At 44.5% G+C, this 23005-nt stretch overlaps 1 protein-coding gene and 1 long non-coding RNA gene across 7 annotated transcripts; one reads left to right on the top strand and one right to left on the bottom strand.

Moving 5' to 3' along the window:
* Positions 1–207: 207 nt before the first annotated feature.
* dbn1 (drebrin 1) lies at positions 208–21508 on the bottom strand. 6 transcript variants are annotated; one of them, XM_037269492.1, is made up of 15 exons: positions 21297–21508; positions 6199–6254; positions 6011–6123; positions 5616–5690; positions 5009–5152; positions 4783–4863; positions 4560–4711; positions 4416–4473; positions 4252–4308; positions 4033–4153; positions 3368–3493; positions 3090–3212; positions 2578–3017; positions 2414–2513; positions 208–2251 (listed from the first exon to the last, which is right to left on the bottom strand). In XM_037269492.1, exons 1-15 carry the CDS (start codon positions 21491–21493, stop codon positions 2196–2198), a joined length of 1899 nt encoding a protein of 632 aa, XP_037125387.1. In that variant the 5' UTR covers positions 21494–21508; the 3' UTR covers positions 208–2195. The 6 variants fall into 6 exon arrangements, with proteins under 6 accessions (XP_037125387.1, XP_037125389.1, XP_037125388.1 ...); XM_037269494.1 differs by having other exon boundaries at positions 4033–4147; XM_037269493.1 differs by having other exon boundaries at positions 4783–4860.
* Positions 12591–13659, top strand: LOC119133539. Its single transcript, XR_005100154.1, has 2 exons — positions 12591–12768; positions 13561–13659. It is a non-coding gene; the product is annotated as an uncharacterized LOC119133539 (long non-coding RNA).
* Positions 21509–23005: the final 1497 nt, after the last annotated feature.

Genomic DNA, 23005 nt, shown 5'->3' with positions numbered 1-23005 from the left:
TTTACCAGTGGAACACATGCGAACACATTTTCTGCCGCACTATGCCGTTGTCATGACAACACACACAGTATATATACATACAAGAAGCATATAGAAGTATACAGTATGTACACATAATACTTTATAGTACATACTATACACATACACGATTATACATGTCGTGCAAAACACTCGCCTAAATAAAATCAATCAAAAGAAACAGACCGGTTGCACCTTTAGAAAACAATTTTAATTTGAATGCAAGGCTGGACATTTTTTGAGAACAGATTGTGACAAATGAAAAAACATGACGTCTATTGTAGGTTGCTTACATGTTAAGTCGATTATTCAAACAGCTGTCCATCCGTGATATCATGAAAACTACCAGCAGCTCCAACCTTTCAAAGTGGAGTAAAACATTGTGTGTGTGTGTGTGTGTGTGTGTGTGTGTGTGTGTGTGTGTGTGTGTGTGTGTGTGCGACAGAGAGAGATTAAAGGCATCCTCAGAGGAAAAGAAAAGCAATTTCAATTCAAATTCTAATTTAATGGCATTATTACTTTATTATTTGAACTCTTCTCATTGCCCATAAGGCCCAAATAAATTAAACATTTCTTTTCACGACCAGATTTGAATACACTAAAATTGTAAAGTCAAAATCAGGTTTTTATTTTTGTAGGGGAAAAAGTCCTAAAATTGAGTGGTAGCACTAAGAGGAATATTACATGAAAGTATTCTATGATAAGGTTGTAATTTCAACTCATATTCCTTGTGATTTTAGGACTTTTTCCTCGCATAACGACTTTACAAATCTTTTGTAAGATTAAAAATCAGTTCAAAAAAACATAACAATGAACTAAAACAGCAAAGTAAAAGTTGCATACTTATGAACTGATGTTGACGTGAGCGTCACAAGGAGCCCGATGATGTCACGCACACACATGGAGTATTAACATTAATATTATTGTTATTGCCTAGTTTAAATTTTCTACAGTTTTTATACAGCAAAAAAAGAGAGACTAAAACAACGTTGTTGCCAATATTTCAAAAGTGTTCTGAATGTCAATTGTAGCACATTTTGTTTTTGATATTTGGTTGTCTTTGAATTTTCAACCCATTTAACGGTTTGATCAAATTCAAATCAACATGTCCAAACTATTTCTGTTACTGTGCAACATGTTCATTGCTATTAAAAAAAAAAAATCTTCTAAAAACCTGGAAAAATATCTACAGTATAATCATCAGGATGCTTTGTTTTTTTTTTATCTGTAAATACATAAAAAAAAAGGGCAAACTTCACAATTGAGTCCGACGCTGCTTAAAGAGAAAAATGCACCGAAATTGAGACGCTTATAGCCGCAAAATAAAAAAAAAAAAATGATATTTTGCTTTCCATGCGATAGATAAATAAATATTTAGCCTCAGGCTGACTAAATACAAGATTAAGCAACTCGGACAAAATGAGAAGAAAGGCAGCTGAAGACCATTTATCCAATATTGAATAAATGCTCAAATATTATCGTCAAGCTCTAGATGTTAACTAGTAAAATTTGATCATCTTACTAGATGCACTAGTAGCAGGCAGTTGTCAAACACTAACGTGTTCAACAAAGAGCGCATCCTTGATTTTCATGAGGTCCACCTACTAGTCCACTCTTTGTCTCCACTAGTAAGTGTCTACTAGTGCAGTGTCGCCTCACCTGCAATTGTCCAACTAGTAAGCAGAAATGCCTTCGAGTCACTTTTGTGAGTATAGCGCAGGTTTAATTACACACTGATAAATTGAAAGTAGTGGAAAAAAAAAACAACAACCCGATACAAGTACAATTCAGTCGTCTTTGCTAGTGAGAAAAAGGTGTACTAGTATGTGGACCTTAAACTGGATAGTGAATAAATGCTCAAATAGCTTTACATAGCACTGAGCTATCTCATGAACATCCTGGTTATTACATCTGCATAGCAAAAAAAAGAAAAAAGAAATAAATAAACACACAGAAAAAAGTCTTATAGCGAAACACCCGCTTGCTCAGCTACTGTTATTTTGCTCAAAAAAAAAAAAAAAAAAAGATACACACGTCGTTTTCGTTCCAGACCTTTTCCTTTGTTTCCTTGTGTTTTTACATTTTTTTCTTGTATTTTTTTTCATAGAAAAATCGGTTTCTTTTTATGAAGCGCACTTGCTCATTTTCAGCCTTTTGGCCCCCGATTTGCCGGCCGGCTAGTCGTCGTCGTCGTCCGCCACGGGGTCGGCGTCCCAGCACGTGATGTCAATCTCTACAAACACCACAGAGCAACAGTCAGCGTTTGGCTTTGGATTTATTTTGCAAAACAAATGAGGAAATAAAAAAGAATATTAGTGGAATGAATTCCTGAACCACTAGGTGGCACTACAACACCGCATTAGACTGGGAGAGAAAGGCATTGCAACAGACTAACCTGGTGGCTTGTTATAAAAGACAGGTGCGGGTTTTGCCGAGCCCTGCTCTGATTGGGCGAATTCCTCCTCCTGCGATTGGCTGAAGTAGCCTTCACTTGCCTATGAGAACACAATTGAGGGTATTAATTATTAATCCTGTGAAATATCAAGGAGTGTAACAGACCTGAGTTGCTTCCTTCATCAGCATCTCGCCATTGGTCATGAGCGTCTGACCGTCACTGGTGGCGTGCTGCAGCGCATGCTGATAGCTAAGCGTCATCTGCTCGGCGGCGTCGACGTCCACCAGGCTGGTCGGGTCGTCGTCGGCCGCCGAGCACAGGCCGCCGTCCATCACGTCGTCGAAGCTGAGGAGCGGCTGCGAGCGACCGCCGCCGGCGCCGTCCACGAGGTCCCCGGGAGGCGGGTCGCCCATCAGGTCCACCAGATTGGAAGAGGCGCGGGGGGGCTCGGCCGGGGGGGCGGCGTCCCACACGTCCGCCAGGCCGTCTGTAGTCGAATCCCACGCGGAGAAGGCGGCGGGCTCGCGGGCCCGGGGGGCCACGCTCTGTACCGGCTTGGCGGTGCTGGACTCCTGGACCGGAGCTTTCTGCTCCTGCTTTGGCTCTGAGCGATAAACACGATTGGCTTATACGACTTGGATCTCGGTTGATTCGACAAAATATTTCGGTTACTCACCCCAGTCAAATGCGAAGTCGTTCTCCATCTTGGCGTCCTCCTTGATGGGCGTGGTGACGATTTTGGGGATGGGCGAGACGGCGGCCACATTGCGCTCCCCGCTGGCTTGCTCGTCGTTGTCCCCTAGGGGGCACAACAGCACACCACGCTAAAGTGCTACAAAAGTCAAAAGAGGTGCGGAAGACACTCACAGGTAAGAAACGAAAGTGAAACACTCTATCGGCTTTCTCAATTGGCTCCTCCTCCGTCTTCCGTCCGGGAAAAAGCGCTGTACCTACCGGCGGCGCGGTGCGTCCGTGCGTGTGGCGCGCTGGTGCGCAGGGGTGACGCACCCCTGGGCGGGGGAGTCGAAGTGGGGCTGCTGGGACTGTGCTGCTGTCTCAAGAAGGGGCTGTCCAAGCGGCCTAGCGGGGGGGGAGGCGGGTTTGGGCCACGGGGGGAGTGCGACACGCAGTCACGCCCACACACAGCCGACATAAAGACGCAAGCAACGTAACCAAGGGAGAAACACGAAATGGGGTTGGGGGGGGGGGTCATCGTGAAGTAAGTAAAAAGATGGTTGGGGTTAAATGGAGGGAAAAGAAAGAGAAAAGAGGAGGAGGAGGTTAGTGCGCTTGCACACGCCCACAGTGCAGATTGCATGCAAGAAAATGAAATGTGGCCGCTTCTTCCTCTTCCTTTTGTGTCAATAAATAGCAGAAAAAGAAAAATCCAAACCTTCCAGCAAGCGTAAAGCGCAGTGTCAAGTAAAAAAAAATAAATAAATTGGCCACATGACAACTTGATGAGCAGTTGCCATAGAAACACTGAGGGAGGCAGGGCCTTTTTCACAATGGAGCCAACAGACTTCCGATTTCCGACGCTAAAAGTTTGTTGACATAGTGGCGAGGTGGAAGATTTATTATTTTGATATTTGCAAAGTCTGGTGAGCGTTCTCAATTACCGGCGCGGTGGATAGTGACAGGTGAGGTGTCGACACTGATGGTCATGGCTCGTTCCTTCTGCTTGAAGAACTCGCGGGGGTTTCCTGACCGCTGAGCTATGATGGCTTTCGCCTCCTGAACATGTAAGAGGGATGCGACAAGTTTTGTTTTTAATTGCATGTTTGGCATGATTATATAAAAAAACAAACAATTGTGACAAAAGGAAAGTTTGAGCATACCTCCACTTCAGACTCCTTCTTGTCCAGGCTGAGGTCATCGATGCTCAGCTCTGCAGGCTGCGGAAATCACAATTCCATTCTTTGTAGTTAATTTGACTTTTATACAAAATGAGTTCCAGTCTGGAGAATGCTGTTGTCCCGTTGTCATGGCAACGGCCACTTACTAAGGTGGTCTGAGTCTGCAACCTGTCTTTGGCCTCCTCTTCTTCTTGTAGCTTCTTCCTAAATAAACAAAGCACAACATGAAATTATGATGATGTCTTTTTTTTTTTTTTTTTTAAACTAAGCTCTGAGAGAATGCGGTCCACCTGTGCTCTTCGATCTGCCTCTCTCGCTCGTGGTACCTCCTCTCTCGGTTCTCCTGCTCTTTCCGCTCCAGCTCCATTCGTTCCTCCTCGAAACGCTGACGCTCCTCGGACAGCTTCTTCCTCTCCTCCTCCTTCCTCAGCTCCTCCTCGCGCTGGACACCAAAAATCCACGTCTCGCCAACAGTGTGATGATTGTTTGTTTATTGGGGTTTGCTCCACCAACCTTGGCCTGCTCCCAGAATTCTTCTCGATTGATTTTCTTCATCTCCACCTCTGCGTTGGTCTTTTGGTATACCGCGCCCTTCTCCCGGGGGGAAGAAAGAACAGAAAGAAAAAACATTTGTGTGAAAGATGACAAAAACCACTGATCCTACTTCGATTAAATAGCGCAACTTTGAATCGTATTGTAATCGGCGTTAATCGTATCAGCCTCGTTCCCCGCCTAATACCACGTCTGCGAGCTCCTCCTCTCTGGTTTTCAGACGGCTCAGGACGGGACTGGCCGCCACCGTCGCCCCGTTGGTGAGACGCTGTCCGATGGCGGACGGGTCGATGTCGTCCAGACTGCTGGCGTTGATGATGACGGCCACACCCTGAAGAAGGGGCGCAAAAAATGCTCAGTGCTGACATAAACGTGGACAATCCCGTTCACCGCTGCTTTAATCTTATTCCTTTGAACGGCTCGGCAAATCCAAAAAATAGGCCGTCCGCCAGGTGTAGCGCGCACATATATCACTTAAAAGAGTGACAGTATTAGTCATGCGAGCTCACACGCTCTTCTTTGATCATCCTACCACGTTTAACACGCTTGCTTCCCAAATAGAATATTCCATCATGAATGTGGAAACCTTTTTTTTAGTAATGACGTGCACAGGAAAATGCCCAACTTGCCCAAAATGGCCGCCTCCAACCAAAATGGCTGCCCCTTCCTGTTTAATTTGCAGCGTGGATTCTTTTTTGGTGCATGTTGTCATGCTAGACATGTCCGCTCAATTTCCCACGGATGCGAGAAACTGACGTAAATCGAATTTGTCATCGGATCTTCATGAAGATTACCTGGAAGAAGTCTGCAATGGTGGCCACGTGGCTAGCACAGGCGCACTTCCTGGCATCGGGAACATCATCTCCAACCTGGAAGTAAAGTCATAAAACTCAATAAGAACACCGCTGACTCGGTGAAGAGAGTGTTCCTGAGAAGCTCGTGTGCTGCGTCACGGTGATAAAACGTAATGACACAAAGCGTTATTTATTCCAACTGTTAGCATGTTAGCTTTAGCTCTGGTTGGAAGTTCTGGATTATCCTAATACAAGTGGCTATCTTGCTAACTGTTAGCATAGCAAATATTTCTTCTATAGTTTGTTTTTCTGAATTGAAAGCTTTTCTGTGTGTTTAAAAAAAAATTTGGAGGCTATGTGTGTGTTTTTTATTTTTATTTTTTTTTTAAACTTACCCAGTTAATGAGGATATATCGCGGCAGGGCAGCATTGGGCTCCTTCAGGCTGCAGAAGCCGTACATCACCCGGGCGTGATCAAAAGTCAACGTGATCTCTGCCAGGCCGCCCCCTGCAGTGGAAAGAAAAATCGTCGTCAATAAACGTCAGCTAAAACGGAAGCAGCGGATCAAACGGAAATGATGACCTCCTGATGATGCCAGCGTCAAGTCGTTGCTGTCATCTTCGTACGTGTACAAGGCCCTGGAAACAAAACACAAGACCACATTAGGGTTTTATTTCTACACAGAAACGTATTAGGTGCTGCTGTTTTGGTTAGCAACAACATTTTGTGTTAGACGTGCGTGTGCCTCGTGGGGGTGCAATTAGCAGCCGGTCTGGCTGACCTTACGCTATTTCAGCCTGCGGCGCTTGTCTGACTTTGTGCTGACCTCCCTCCCTCACTGATTCTCTTTCTGCTTAGTCACCCAGCTCGGGGGGAAAAAAAAAAATCAACGTCCTTCTTATCATTTACCAGCCCCATCCTATCAATAATGTGCTAACAAAAATGTGCTCCAGACATCATAAATTTCCCTCCGTTTTGGATGATATTCCATCCAATTTCTATCGTGCTTGTTCTCATAAAGGTCACGGCAGAGCTGGAACTGTCTCAGCTGATTTTTGGCGAGAGAAGCAAAACTGGACACGTGAAGACAAACACTCATTGAAGCATTTGTTAGCAATCAGCTAATCAGCATATCCCACTTTTCTCTTTATATCGACGGAAAAAGAAAAAACAAAAGAAGGACGAGATGAGACGCAGGTTACTAATGAGACGGTGCCTTATAAATAATTCTCGGCAAAAAGCAGACAGCTGTTTATTATTCATACACAACCCCCGTGACCCAGAAACTGCTCCAAGAAAAATGTTGAGACTGTCAAATCATGGTACTGGACGAATTTCAAAAGAGGACTGATGAAGACAAAAAAAAAAAGAATAAGAAGAGTCGAGAATAAGTGGTGGTAAGTGATTGCAAAGGACAAAACTAATCAGATTAATCACAAGCTTGTGGAATTTTCCTCACATTTCTCTCCTTTTATAGTTTTGTCCAAGCACCTCAATTCCGGGTCTTTATTTCCCATTAGCAGCATGGAAAAAAAAAAAGAGACAGGCCACTTGGGAGTGTCGCCATGGTAACCGGGTGCAAGCCCCCCACCCACCTCTCGCTGTAATGTAGGCAACAGCAGTTTGTGACCGGAGGCTAGCGGTGGCGTTAAAGATAGGACGAGGATAGTGGAAAAGAAAAACGCATTCATAGTTTGGAAAGAGGCTGCTTATGGAACAGACAATCCCTGATGTATTTGTAATATCAGAATAATTACTTGGAATAAAAATGGCAAAACTGAAATATTTGCATTAATATCCAGGTAATATAAATGTAGATTTGGGGGGGGGGCTGGGGGGCGGTGTATTTTCGTTTCTTTTATTGTGGCCTACTAACGTGGAGAAGTCTGAGTTTAGACATATGCAGCGAAATGCCACCAGAGGGCGACAGAGATCTTTTCACCGAGTTGAGTGAGCCGTCAAAAGTATTGAAACGGTGAGTCCAATTCATTAAAACTCTTGGAACATTTGACTGACATTTGATTACATTTAATCTCATTATGTGGTGGAGATGAGCAAAAAAATGTCATCATATTCATATTTATGACGAATGGGAAGAGTTCAGCTTGATCTGAACACGCATTTGAACAATGTCAACGCAATATGATTTAATTATGATTCAATCAGGTTGTGCAATTGATGTGAACATTAAAGAGCAAAGCCTTGCTTCTGTTACCATGACAACCTCTGCCCAAAGAATCTCAGACAAGAGTTTCAAGTCGGAATTAATGAATTCACATGCGGTGAATGGCCGTGCTTTCATTGTCTTTACTCCCCCCGCAACTGTGTTATGCATACATTTGCTGGCGAGATGGCGAGAACCAGTCCACCATAAAAAAAAAAAAAAAAAGCAAAATGTCTCCTTCAATGGCAAAAGCATGCAGCCGCTTAGGGAGTTATGCTCAAACAGCTGGGGGGGGAAAAAAACTGAGTAAGAGAAAAGTGGAGACAGGATTGTGTTATTTATTGCGCAAAAAACCATAGCGGTGACTTCATGCACAAGCAATGGAGTGAACACACAGACGTGAAGGAGGGGGAATTCATTGGTGATGAGTAAGACAAGGGAAGCGACCCACAAGTAGACACACTCACACTCTGTACTCAAGTGAAAGCAATTTTCTTTCAAATTACAGTCTGAACTGGACTTGAAAAAAGAGTCGGGAGTAAAAAAAATAAATATTGTCTCTCCAGGTATGCACACATATCCATTGCTGAAGGTTTTAAACAGGGTGGCTATTTGTTAGCCTGTCTATTGCAGTTTGCATTATTTGTTAGCATTGAGCTAAGAGGATGTATTTGTTATCGCCATAAAACATCAGTGGGATGCTTTATCTGCACCGCTGGCGCTACTTTCGCTTTTCCCCCCGCGACAACGTCACGCAGATGTTTGCGGGGCTAAAAATGAATTGACCAGATGGGAATCCGATCGCGGCCAAACCACCAGCAGAATCGGCGGCAGCAGCTGAGGCGGCGAATTGAGCAAGATTTTTCCATCGATGTTTTTTGGCTGTGGTTCGTTAGATTGTCTGGGTCAGCAACATGTCGGCGCTCACAAAAGAGGCGCAGAGACACTTAGCTCATTGCAAACGCGCTGTGGAGTGTTAGAAAGGCAATTATGATCTCAGATAGCTGTGAAGGACGAGACAAAATCGCAAAACTCCGATTCGAGATCAAAAGGAAGTTGAAACGGTGAGAGCGGTGTCGCAATAACCACGTGACGCATCTCGCGTGTACAAAAAAGTGAAATGAAAGCAGCACACGTACAAGACAAAATGTTTCTATTCTGTTTTCAGCATATGTGCAAGTTTACGAAGGCAAATTTCTTTCCCGACCTTTTTGTGCAAAAGGTCTCGGCTGGCGAGAGTGCGTCCCTCCCTTGAGGGAGTGAACAAGCAAGTCCTTCATTCCAGAAATACTTCAAATGCCCTCCAAATCAAGTAAAATCACAACTAATTATATTTTAGGAGTACACGTGGACAATATAGGAAACTCCCGCAATGTTCGTGACTGCGGACGGCCTTCACAGCGTCCCTTTGTGCGGCATTGAGCTCATGGTGGACTTCCTGCAAATCCTCCCCTCCGCTCACGGGGCTAATGGCGTCCGAGCGCTGACCCGCACAATAGTTGGGCCGTTGCCATGCGAGCGAGTGTAAACAAGAGCGAGGCCGCCGAGAATGTTTGGACTGGGGCGACGCGAGTGTTTGAGTGGGACCTGATGTTCTGGGGCGATAGACGCTGCCGCTTTTTCTATTTTGAGATGTTTTAGACAAACCAGCAGGTGTTTTGGTTTTGTATTCCAGTTTAGTATTCATGTTTAATCGGCTGGCAACAAAAAGTGGCTCATGTGTGGGCCGAATAGTTTTCATTGAGACGCGGCGGCGGGCGTCAAGTCGCCTCCGACAGAGACGTCCGTCCGTGTCGCGCGAGGGGAGCTGCTCTTAAAAAACAAAACAAGGACTCACACAGAGTGGCTTTTGTGAGCCGCCATTTCGTTTGATAGGCCGGGTCGGCGTAGGCAGCGAGCCAGCGAGGCCTTTTCCCTCTCGCCTGCTCGCTACTCTAGTTTTTTTTTCATCTTGTCCTGCCCACGCTCAGATGGAAATTGCCTTCACGCTGTTCCGTTCTTTTAGTTGTACACATTTCTTTTGCTAGGTGCTGCTGTTTTGGTTAGCAACGTTACAACATATTCTGTCTTGTGAAACGAAAGTAAAACAATATTTATATCAATTATTGCAGCTACACCCTGTTTTGTTTTGTTGATTAAAAAGTGGAGGCCTTCATTTATGGTCTTATTTATCTCTGCGCTATTAAAGCAAATGTCACAGATTGGTCACAACAATAAAATAATCTATTACCACGTTTGATTGTGACTGCAGTCCAGCTAGTTTTTTTATTGTTGTTATCAAGTTTATCGTCCGGGTCGGCTTGCACTTTGCCGAGACCTTTGCAAGCTCCGTGTCCCCCGTCGCATCGATTTGTCATTAAAGGCTCCCAGTGTTCCCAGCAGGACTAAGCGCTGGACCTTTAAGCGGCGCCCCCATATATCGACACTGGCGAGGCTTCTCGGGGAGAAAATACATCCCCGAGGTTGATAGTGTTGAATAGGGTTACATTTGGATCATTTGGCGCCATGTGATCAAAATGGAGGTCAAGTGTGTGCTTGTTTGTGATAATATTGTAAATAAAAAGCATTTTCTTACCTGATAAGATCAGATGGCAGAGAAGAGACATGTAAGAGAGAAGAGAAAACGACAGATTTGTTCAATTTACTTCATTCGGGATAAAGAGAACTAAAAAAAACACATCTGAGCATTTTTAAATTTCGTAAATTATGAATTTCAACAGGCAGGCAAGTAAAAAAAAAAAAATCCCCCATCACACTTGATGCTTTCGTGTCAAATAATGAGCTATCATTTTGCTACGGCATAGAAATGACGTGAGGAAGAAAAGGATGGAATGGCCGCGCCAAATGGAACGAAATCATTTTATCCAATTCACGCGATTTCACTTCATGCGGCTGCCATGAAGCATTATGATGCTCGTAAGTGATCATGCAGCGGCGCTGGCAGTGTTCGAAATGAAATTACTTCCACCACTCAAAAAAAAAAAAGAAAGAAAAAAATGTGTGTGAGAGAGAAAGGCCTTCCAAGTGGGAGGATGCCCAAACAGATGAGATGCGCCTCCTGGCCCTCGAGCTGTCAATCACACGCAGACACGCCCACTCCAGTCACCGTTCGCCAAAATCGCCAAAATTTCAATAACGTTACATTGTTACACAAATATCTTAGCGAGGTTTACACGTCAGTAAATAACAAACCTTTCGGATGCCAGACAAGTGAAACCGTGACAAATAAAAACTATTTTCTCACAGGTTGTCCGCCCTCAGCCACGCCCCCTTTTTTTATCCTCTATAGTCCAATCGGGTAAATTGCAGCCTAATAGCAAAATAAGCTTGTTTGACTCAATGTAGAGCATCAGCAAATGAGGTTGCCACAGCTCCATGCCAAGACACCACATGAGGTCCTCAACATGGTGTTTTCCCTGCAGGGCCAGACCCTGTTTATCTTTCTATCGGGATTGTTGATGGCGAGAAAAGCTGCTGGCGACCAACAACAGGCGCTACAACAAAACAACCCCCCCCTCGTTTTTCGTGCCATAGCGTAGTCTGGGTAAATTAGGCTCGCAATAAACATCTCCTACTGTCGCGACGGTCAATCTCAGAAGTTTAGCAACTGTATGCACACACATCAATGTCCGACACGCCCTCTAGTGGCAACAATCTGTCGCTACAGTAAATCAAAGACGAGGAAGCGGGTGGAAAAGCACTTAAGCTGCGATAATTGAGTCACATTTTTTTTTCTTGACTTCCAAGCATCTCGTAATGTGATGAAGTATCAACATGCAGTGTTAAAACAGGCTAAAAAAAAAGTCAGCTGGCTTTGAGGAACAACTCATGACTCACAAACATCTGCTCATGTCAACACTTTGTTTAGGATTTTCCCCTTTAAAAAATTCATATCTACTCTTTAAACGGTTTGTCTTTCCTAAAACAACAAATCCACCAGTGCTTCAGAAAGCCAAACTTCAGAGCAACAACAAAGCGCACAATCTTCTCGTTTAATCGATAACGTTCTCCGATTGCGGTGAAAACAGGAAGCGTTACGAGGGCGATAGAGCCGGCTGACCGGGCGAGACCAACGGACGGATGGACGGCGCTGTGTCCTTGAACACAAATCAAGTGAGGAGCCTCTAGCAGCATGAATAAAACATACTGTTGACTTGGTCTGACTGGAAACAAAAAGGAGGAGCAGAAGAAGAGCCAGATAAACGGATGTTCCGTCCGCTCGTTAATTCGCTGACATCCTTTGAATGCGGATAATCGGATATCTTTTATAACCAATTATTTTAAATGGGAAATCAACACACACAACGATAATCGAGATTTTCTGACCCACACACGAGAAGTCTGTCGCGGTATCAATTCATGGAAAACAGCCAGACTGACGGAAAATACAAAAGTAGAAGAAATAGAAGAAGCTAGGATAATCGGTAGCTGATCCGGTAACTCTTCATTTTGCGCTTTTTCAGCTCCGTGTGGGTGTTCACCAGAAATAGACGTAAGAGTGCCAGCGTCACTCTTGTTTACCTGCTCGTCTGACACGCCACCGGTTCAAATCAACTGGAGTGGCGCTCAAAGCGTCGCTTGACTGTATGGATAAAAATAACAATTGCTCACATCCTCTTCTTTCAACAAAAAGTGAAGATGTTGCGTTTCAAACTAGCTCAGTTACAGGTGCCGTCTCGCGGGATGATTCTGGGCCCACCGTGGCTATTTAAAGCTTCTTATGCAAAGTGACAGATAGCGCTGCTTCACCTTCTTTATTATTTACACCCATATTGGAGCGACTGATTTAGGGTGAGGAATACAGAGAGAGCAAAGGGTGAGCTGGTGTAGTCCTCTAAAAATCTCTTCAGCTTTTGGTATCAAATGTTTTGCAATCCTTTTTTGGGCTCCTGAAATCCACACCAGGATGGACCGACCGAGTCATGTGACCGAGATTGATCTCAGATGCGGATATCGCTGTGAAGGTTCTGGTGGGATCAAATGGACAAGTACGGCTTCATGCTTTACATAATAGCCTTATTTTGTGTAACACACAAACTCTGCCAATAAAAAAAAATAATTCTAATCTCTCTGCGTCGGGGATACGGCAGCTTGTGGGCCAACAAAGCGAGAAGATCAGAGCACTTAAACGACCGAGAGGAGCAGCAGTGAATCATTTCTATTTCCAGAGACAATCGAATCTGTGTCGTTTGACAATGAAACGGCCCCTGACATTGATTTAATCGGCGCTTTTGTTTCTTTTCTCGACTCGGCGTGACGCTTCTCTTCGGAGGCAAGCTCGGTTAGGCTCAGGCGGCATCTGGGCCCAATGATGAGCGAGCGAGTGAGTCGGAGCCGGCAGTGACATCATCGCACCGGTTGGCGCTCATTCCCGAGCTCATTCCAACTCAATTACGGCCGACAATAGTCGATGTATTCGCTTCCATAAATGATTTAGGCCTCTGTCGCTCCGGCATTCTGCCCTGCACAGCCGGTTCTGAAGTTCGGAGATTGAATTTTCACTTGGACCGCATGTTTGTCGGGAGTTTTGTCATCTCGTCTCTCACTTCCTCATTTTCAACCAATCACGTACCACCTCGGGATCGTGATTGTTTGCGTTTCTCGTCAAGGACAGATTGCTCTTGTTTTGGCTCTGACTGCTGCTTTTCAAGTCTTGAGAAATTTGGAAAAAAAATCTTGACTTTTTGCTTCATCACATCAAAATAGAATTGCAAATTTAAATATATATAAAATTTGATGAGGTGTTCCTTCAGTCTGTCTTGGCTTATGTCTGTTTGCAGACTCATGTGTCGGGCATACGGAGAAGAGCGACAGGAGCAGTTGGTTGGACCCAGATGGTCCAAGATGGACGTGTCAAGCGTAAAAAAGAAAAAAAAAGAGAGAAAGAACGTTTCAATCTGTGATTTCTTCTCATGTCACCATTTACGGATGCATCTTCTTATTCCAGTCAAGGAAACCAAAGAAAGAATTGATCCAATTTGAAATATTCATAAGCAGCTCTTTTGTGGTGCACATTGAGCCGTGATCGTGCTCAAATAGCCTCGAGGCTGATTGTCGGAAGCAAACAGGCTGAGAAAACAGATCGCCGGCAGCTTCGGGGCACAAGACATGGCCAGAGACACGTCGTCGTATTCATTTCAAATAAAATGGAATGAAAATGACAAAGCAGCTTGTATCCAGGCAGAGCGAGTGAAACCTGTGTGGAAACTACCCACAATGCCCCAGTGGGCCTCAGCCCCCCCCCCCCCCCCCCATCTCGAAGCGCACACTTCACTGCAAAGCGACAGAGTGCTGAACTCAGCAAACGGCAGGCCAAGCTGCAATCTGTTGTTTGGCTTATTCGGTAATTTGGCTCTCTGAGTATTTAGCAAATGGAACGTAATCATTGACAAGAGGAGAGTTGCGTCATTACGTTTATTTGGATTCTTTTCAAAGCGCCAGAATACGGAAGGTAAACAAAACGGTGAGTCGACGGGAAGACAATCCAAGGACGGCAGGAGGCGGGAGCTTGCGCGGCAGGACTGCTGATCTTTTACTTCTTATTATGAAAGGCCCCGAAATAGCAATTCTCCAGCAGCGTTTGTTCTTTTGCGCTCTGGCGCTTTTATCTCAACACGTCGGGAATGAAGCCACTCGGGCATCCGTCTTCATGTCCGTCGTCTTGTTCTTCCACGGGGTTACGATTCGGGTTGGTTCAGTATCGTGACAACTTCAGTGGAGATTAAATGAGGAGTGACGGGGGAGTCTGGTTTATGAGTCTCTAGTCCACTTGGGGGGGGGGGGGGGTCCCAACCCGAGCTTTCACCCCTGCTGGGGTCAAACATGTTTAGCCAAATCCTTTGCTCCGCAGACACACGCGTGCCATCCAAATCCTAGTTAAACACCACGACATGGCAGGGAGGGGCGGCGGGATGATTTCTTTTTACCAGTTTTGTTTTTGCCCATTGATCGGCCGATTCCCGAGCAATTATCTTCCCATCAAACACAAAGGCCGCAGCTGCCTTGGCATTATTAGTGTCCCATCTGGCTAGAGGCAAGATGGCTAACATTACAGGGGCATTGGAAAAAAAATCGTCTTGTAGTCCATCCGCCTGCAGCTGAACGCATCGAGGGACGAGCAAAGCCTTCAAAGGCTCCCACCATCAAACACACAGGTGCCGGCGGAGAACACGCAGCCCACAAATCCATTTCATCCTTTTTTTTTTATGTCCACCTGAGACCCGAAACGCGTTTACTCGGTTCGCTCGGCTCGATCCTCGGAGAGATTGCATCCCGCAGTCTCGAAATAACAACAGCGGAAACACGATTATCATCGACTCGACTACTTTGGTCTTGCTGACATTCTTATTTTTTAAATTGAACAGTAGTTTGTTCCAGAAGAGAAATTAGGTAATAATGTGAAAATCAGCCGGGGGGTGGGCGTGATCATAAAATGCATATGCAATGAGTACCACTTACTTGATTGCATTTGATTATGGATTTAAACATTTCAGAGCACAAACGATTCCTTCGTTGGGCCTTTTTGTATGCTTGTGCAGATCCATTCTGCGAGAGCGGGCGTGGGCAAAGTAGGACTTTGTCATTCTCCCACTGAGCATTTACATAATCAAGAATCCTGTAGGCCTGAATCTGCTATCATTTAGTTGTCTCCCCCCTCCCCTCCTTAAAACCAATTACATAATTAAATATTTAGACATGCATTACATTTGCGAAATAAAATGACTATTTATTTTTTACAATTCCGACATATTTTGTTGCAGCTGCTCAAACGCAACAAAGACAAAAGTGTCCCGATGCCGCCGGAGATGCGGGGATCAGCTGGACGGATGCGCAAACAAAGTGGGCGGGGCTTAACGGGCGACTTGACGCGTATGTGCCCCACATTTCTTACATGCGGAAAAATCTACCGAGCATGAAACAAAGTGACTTTGCAATTTCACACATTGAAGTTTTTGTGTAGTTTTCCAAAGAGGCCACAAGGTGGCGCCAAAACGCCAGCCAATAGGAAAGTAGCAGTACGACTTGTATGTGTGGGAGAAGCAATGTTTTGAGCTTAAAACCGCAAATGTTGAGCTTGTTTCCGGAGCCACTGCGGGAGGTTCAAATCAGACAGATTGTCTCTTCGTATTGTGTTTTGACGTGGGCGCAGCTCGCCGAGTGGCTCCTAATGGACAACGCTCCAAGTTTGAGGAGTCAAGCTGCGCTCAGCTGCTTTGGTGCCAACGCGCCTGCCGGGGGGCTTATGGGATTGATGGCGGCAGATAGACGAGGGAGGGAAGGGGGGGGGGGGGACACGCGACACTGACATAAACGCTGGAATTAAAAAGTCCAGCTGAAGGAAAGCCCCACTGAGCCGGTTTGTTTGGAGAGCATCATTCGGCTGGGCGACAAGGATACAAGTGGAGACAGGAAGCTGCTAGTTTAGCTTAAGCGGGGTATTTTGTTTTCAGTATTGTTCATTAAAATATAATAAAATGTATTTCTGTCAGATACTGTGCACATGCCAGCATGCTTACAGCTAGCTAACAGACTGAGGACGACAAAGGAAAGATGGCTGTCCTTTCAAAATGCAGTAAAAATCACAGAGCGTAGCGACAACTATTGTGCAACCCCCCCAGTCGTAAATCAACAAAAAAACAGCGGGTGGGTTTTCCCGTCTAACATTCGGACAAAATTCCTTATCATATTAAGTCTTTTACTTTGCACAGTCAGAGCAACGCTTGCTAGCAGTCGGCCGCGCGTTTGTTCACTTCTTCATTCCTGAGTGACCGCATGGAAATGGAATGCAGGGTCGGAATCTGATGAGACCGTTTATGACGATGGCGGTGGTATTAACGCAGAATCCAATTAGAAAAGTATGCTCACCCCTCTTTAACATTCACAATTGCTTTTCATAAGGTCTACAAAATGAAACGCAGTCCCCGTTTGAATATTAGTCGCTCCCGATGAATCCAATTCCTTTCTCCGCCCACATTCTCTCCCATCAATGTCTGTTAATCTCATTTTCATGAAAGGGGGGTCCGGAGCTGCACAACTCCATCCTACACACCAAATAAATCACTCGTCGTCTTCCGCCGCTTGGGAGGTTCATTCGGTGACAACCAATGTGTGGCTTTGAGAAAGGCTACAAATAAACAGAAAAGACTGCTGGAGTAAATGAATACAATTGATATTAAAATATAAGTTGGAAATGTAGGTCAGTAATTCTTTGTCGTGTTTAGTTCAGCAGAGAAAGCCTTTCGAATAATCCACCACAAATCGCCGAGATGAAGGTTTCTGTCTCGCAGACAAAAGAAACCCAAGAGTCTCTCGAGGCCGAGGAAAAAAAGGAAAAAAAAAGGTAGGAAGATAGAGATCGCGGGCCTGTCCAGAGAATATCACGGTCTAGTCTTCATTGCCTGGAGCAAAAGGAGTTGAGCACAAAGAGACGTCTGTTATGCATTAGTGCTTCTGTAATATTTAGTAACGAGAAGAGCGCAGATGTTAGCCGAGACGATAACAAAAGTTGACTTGATCTGGATCGACAATCATTGTTCATCGGAGGTTTGAACTTCCAACCTTAGAAGCAACCGCAAGTCGGGAAAGTAGTTCGACATGTTCACACACTTGAGAAACTCAAAGGCACGAGTCGTGTTTTTCAAGCGCTCGTAGTTTTGCTATTTTCAAGCACGCAAAAAAGAGAAAGCAGGACGGGAGGGACAACAAAGAGCATCCAAAAATAGTTTGAAACTGGAGCTGGTTGTAAAAGTCGGACGATTCAGCGAATCAGTACTTTTTTTTTTGGGAAGCCATTTTGTGATTGCTCAAATCTGTCCCAAGGAAGAAAAAAAAAAAAGCAATAACTAAAGTGAGCATTCAGCACTTGAGAAGACTCGAGCCTTTTCCTGCTTCTTTCAGTTCTTTGTTCGGTTGTGGCCTTGAGTCTTTGCGGGGCCTCTTGACACTCGGAATGTCTTGCCTGATCGAAAGGAAACATTTTTTCCCACAGTAAGTTGACAAGACACGATATCAAAAGACGATATCATGTGTTTCCCCGATGTTTAACGGACGTTTGGACCCCATTCAGGGTTTGTGGATGATCCAAAAGTGAAGTCTAGAGGGACTAATGATGCGATCAACAAAAAGACTAAAAGAAGCAGCTGGTCAAAGGGAAGCAACATCTCCTTGTGATTTGACCCCAGCTGCTTCGGAAGCACAAGTTATTGATTATCATTGATTGTCACACTGAAGAGAAGACAGGGAGTCGTTAAGTCTGTTTTTGCTGACTAATGATTGTTTTCTTCAAATCATCAGCTGGAGGGGGGGCTTGGGGGGCTTGGGGGAAGGGTGGCCTGTGAGGACATTCCAGACCGTCTACGGATGGTTTGATATCGGATAACCTTGACTCGCTCGCTCTCTTCGCTTTTCTCTAAACCTTCTCTGATGTCTGACATTTGCGGTTTGCCGAGGAGGCTCTTTTTCTTCTGGCTTCGGGGCAGTTTGGGTGAAGAGAAGAAGACCCAGGCAGCATTTTGACATTGAGCAGCCACGACAGACAAATGAAGATGCGGAGAAGGAAGAACCATCACATGGCAGCCAGAGAAGCAGGATGAATGCTAACAACAGCTAGCAGGCTAGCTGAGGGAGCTAGCAAGCTTCTAAAATATTTGATATAAGCTATAAAACATCTAATCTGAACAAGAGAAGCTTCAGGGGCCACGTAGTACGAAATAAACCAAACTGGGCAACAATTCCTGATTCTAATCACGCCACAAAATAATGATGCAAAAGAAACAGGAAGTGACATTTTCATCATCAAAGTTGTTTATTGCAGCGATTTCGCCCTCTTGCATAACAAGGTTAATGCCTGCTAGTTGTATGCTCAGAGCAAACACGTTACGAAAGAGTTTTTATCCCTAACGGTGGTGGATGGTGACAAAAAAATCATTTTGAAGACAAAAAAATTCTTTTTTAAATCGCCTAACCGGGCTATCCATCTCCAATCAGCTGTGATAACAACATTGATGACGTACTTCCTTCCTTGTCGTCGTTGATGAGTGTATCATTACTAGGGCGGCGGTGGGGGGAGCGACGGGGAGGTGTTCCGTGTTGTTTGGGGTCAGCCGTGTTTGCAAGTCTCTGCTTTTGTTCAAATCTCATCAAGTGTGAAAAACGGGGGCAGGCCCGAAGCCCCGGGCGTCATTGCCGTCACGCCGACATTTTGATGGCTTTTAAACACAAATATTTAGGCTTGAATATGAAAGAATCTTTTTTTTTGTGGGACTACAACTCTTTTAATCACATTACTTTCGGGCTAAGATGAAGCTAGATGAAGCTCCAAGCTAGGAAAAAAAGGTTCTCACTCAAATTCCCCCTTCAATGCGAGCCAATAATGAGTCAAGGCTGTCAGAACGATTGGAAAGGAAGGACACAAACTAATGAGTATTGATCGTGAACAACAACCGAGCAGAGCAGTTCACAATCGCCATAGTTGTGATGACGACTGATTGATCAAGAAAGCCCTCTTAAATATCCAGCCCCTAAAATAGTGATTTTTTTTTATCTGTTAGATCCAAAAAGTATCAGGGACGATTTTATTGAGTTTCCATTTTGAAGCCTTTGAGCGTCAGTTCACTTCAGGATGGCTCAAGTGGATTTTTGTTGGCATCTTTATATTGTAAAAACTCATAAGAGGAAAAGGTTAAGTTCACTTTCAAAACAGCACAGTTTCCATTTTAAAGTGTAACCAAAGTGTCTAGTCCAATCCACTTCCCTTTGGAATGCTCCTTATTTTTTAGTGTATTTGCTACAACAACAACCAAGCCCTCCCAAATTTATGACGACGTCGATTGATTGATGAAGAAGACGCCCTCTTATTTCCAGACCGGAGCGATCCAGAAGCAGATGTGTCCGATTCTCATTTCCCCATCTTGTGATCGACTCCAACCAAAATATGCAATCCGAGCTACGTCGTTACACAAGCCGGGTTATGCTGCCAACAGTCGAAAAGGCTCTATTTACAGTTTCACGCACCAAAAATCAACAAGAAACGTCATTTGCTGTACTCGACCGGGGGTCACAATCAAGGACGAGCAGCTTACACGTTAACTACAACTGTGCTGAAAACGCAATAATGACCTTCGCTAATGTTACGGCACCATCAGGCCTTCTGAAGGAATAAATAATTCACAATACACTCGCTGCTGGAGGGAATAAACAAACTAGTCACAATCCCAAGCGAGGGACAATTGAACGGGACCTCACACCCTTTTTTTCATGGCCAAGCTTCCAATTGATTATGAAACTTAGATGGCATAGTTAAAAAATAATTCAAAAAAAAAAAAAAGTCCCCCTGCAATTTTGCTACACTGGCATCAAATATTGATTTGTCAACATCAAACTGTCACCGCTGATTTAATCACGCACATGAAAAGTGGTGGCTTCAATCCATCTAACTGGAACAATGCTTGCATGTTGATTGATTTGGAAGGCAAAGAAGTCCCATGAACAGTGTCGATAATCTATTTGGTGCTGCGCTTGAACCAACTTTTATTTTATGTTCTGCTTTCCACATATTGGCAAGTATGAAATCATTTGGACGTGTGGATTTTCTCTCGCAAACGGAATAAACAAGCGGATGGAAGCCAGGGAGTTATTTTCGACATGGTGTTGTTCCACTCCAACCCTAAGGGTGGCAGTCAGGAGCATTGTTGTCCAATTAACAATCACGAGAAGAAGAAAACAGCGCTAATGCTAAAAATAGTGCTAATTTGACGTAACTAATTTGACATTGAAAAGGAAGTGTGCCATTTTGATTTGAAGCAACAATATCAGGGGGGATTCTGAGATTTTGGTCAAAAAACGCCAAGCATTAAATTGTACCTTTTTGCTAATTAAAATTCCATGAAAATTGTTTGGCTCTGAAGTTAAAACTAACAGCACAACCGCCCCAATTGCATGTTGACAACATATCATCACAAGCATAGCATCAAACATGACCTCTTAAGGCCTTTGTGACTTTGAATATGTGTATTATGTGTTGTTAATCTTCTCTTCACACGCACAAAGTTGGCCATGTTAGTACACTGAAGGCCGCAAGGGTGAGGATGGATGCTCTCTTTACTTCCCCCTCCTCCCCAACCCACTCCCACCCTGGCCTCGCCCCTTTCCTTGCTCGCCCTCATTTTGGGGATGCAGAAGCTCATCAGTATCTCAAGCACACACGCACACACAGACTGACATTGTGTAAAAAGTCACAAATTGCTTCCATCTGGCTGCAACGCATACATAGCTGCAAACAAAAGCTTTTTACGCAGACTCTGCAAAGCTCCTAAAACTCACACTTTCACTAGTTCGCACACATTTCAATCGCCGAAATCAAAGCTACAGACTCGGCCATGGATGTCCGGCGCATCCTCCATAAAAGAGGGAAAGAAAATGAGAACCACCAGACACCAGCATCCTTCGCATAGACTGAAGCCGGCAAAGGTGCGAGGTGAGCGGCGTGGGCCCTACCGGGGACCCGGTGGTGACTTACCAGTCGGTGTCGGTGCTCTCGTCGATGACGTCCTGGTAGGCGGTGAGCAGGGCCAGTCTGTTCTTTGCGAGATTCACAGCCATGTTCGAGCCCAGCGGAGCATCCAGGCCGCTGCTGATGGAGGAAAGACGCGGAATGAGTGAAGAGGAGGAGGAGGAGAAGGAGGGAGAGGATGAAGAGGAGGAGGAGGAAGCCATGAGTGGTAGAGACAAAGGAAACGTCATGGTGGCCGAGAGGTCCTAGCGCCGCAGGGTTCAACAACAGCGAGGGACGACCTGCTGCTGGGTCCTAATGCCACCTTTTAAATAAATTAAAATACTAACTAAAATTGTACAGTTGTATTCGAGGGAAAAACGGGTATAATTGACATTTATTATAAATGCATGCTAAATTAATAATGAAATAAAAGAAAGTATGATATGCACACAACTAAACTGCAATAATCTTAGTTGTCTTTTGCAGAGGATAAAGAATATATGCCTGTGAGTCGGACTGGAATTATTTCAGATGATAGACACCGGATTAACATTTTGATAATAAACACATTCAAGGCCTTTAAGGGACTAAAAAAAGTTCTTTTGTGTGAGGTCCTTATGAACTCGAAATTGCCCCCCCCCTTCAATTCCCGGAAACATTTATTCGAGAGGCTTCGCACATTGGCCTGTGGCGGTGGGCTGGTTGTCATGGTAACCTGCCTGCCTCACAGTGTCCAACCCGACACGGGGGATGTTTTCCTCCCATAGACCTCGCGGGGGTTGGCTCCAAGCCCGCATACCTTCATCAGTGAGGGCGCTGTGTAAAGGGAGATGAAGCGGGGGGGACCTCGATTGACACGTTCAGAGATGTATTCAAATTAGAAAACTTGCATTCTTTTTAAATTAAACTCAATTAGTGGCAGACTAGATTATTCAGCATAGTAGTTGGAGAAATATGCAAACAGCATGCTTGGATCCAAGCACTTTGACACACTGCTGGAATGAGAATGCATCGGATTAGCCTTGGAATGCTATTAATTAGCGTGTACACACTCAAGATTGGCTTGGGAATGTGAATTTAGCTACTGAGAACAAGAGTGGGCTAACTTCATTGTTAAGGGTGTCACAGCCAGTTAGATAAATATCATACAAAACCATCTCGGCCTTCTTGGGATAATTGGGCCTATTCCGGTCCCGAGCGAGTTAACACAAAACTGCTACCTTTCCGTTTCCTACCGAGCGTGACGGACAGAACAAATTAGTACAGGGTCCAGATTAGCGTGCACTCGGTTTGACGAAGAAATAAATAACACTTAGAAATATGGAAGAATTTAATCCGGCAAATGGTCACAGAGAGCGCTTGTAAATCCTCAGATTGAGGTCAGAGCTTCTGCTAAAGATGGAAAATAAAAAAAAGCTTACTTACATTTTAGGATTTTCCAAAACTTGTGTATTTTCTCATCATAAGGTTTATAGACATGTTTGGCTGGTGGGTTGCAGGATTAGGGAAAAAATAAATCACTGCAATATCACACAAGAACATGATTCTATCTATCTATCTATCTATCTATCTATCTATCTATCTATCTATCTATCTATCTATCTATCTATCTATCTATCTATGCCGCCATCTTGTGTGTCAATGTGGTAGTGAACACAATATAAGAATATATTTACGTACCACTGGGAATTATTCATGAAGAAAACAAACATGTCCGCCATATTTTACAATAG

This window comes from Syngnathus acus, chromosome 14, assembly GCF_901709675.1.
Source record: "Syngnathus acus chromosome 14, fSynAcu1.2, whole genome shotgun sequence".
Classification (NCBI taxonomy): domain Eukaryota; kingdom Metazoa; phylum Chordata; class Actinopteri; order Syngnathiformes; family Syngnathidae; genus Syngnathus; species Syngnathus acus.
The sequence above is the reverse complement of the archived record's forward strand: the minus strand, read 5'-3'. Positions and strand labels throughout refer to the sequence as shown.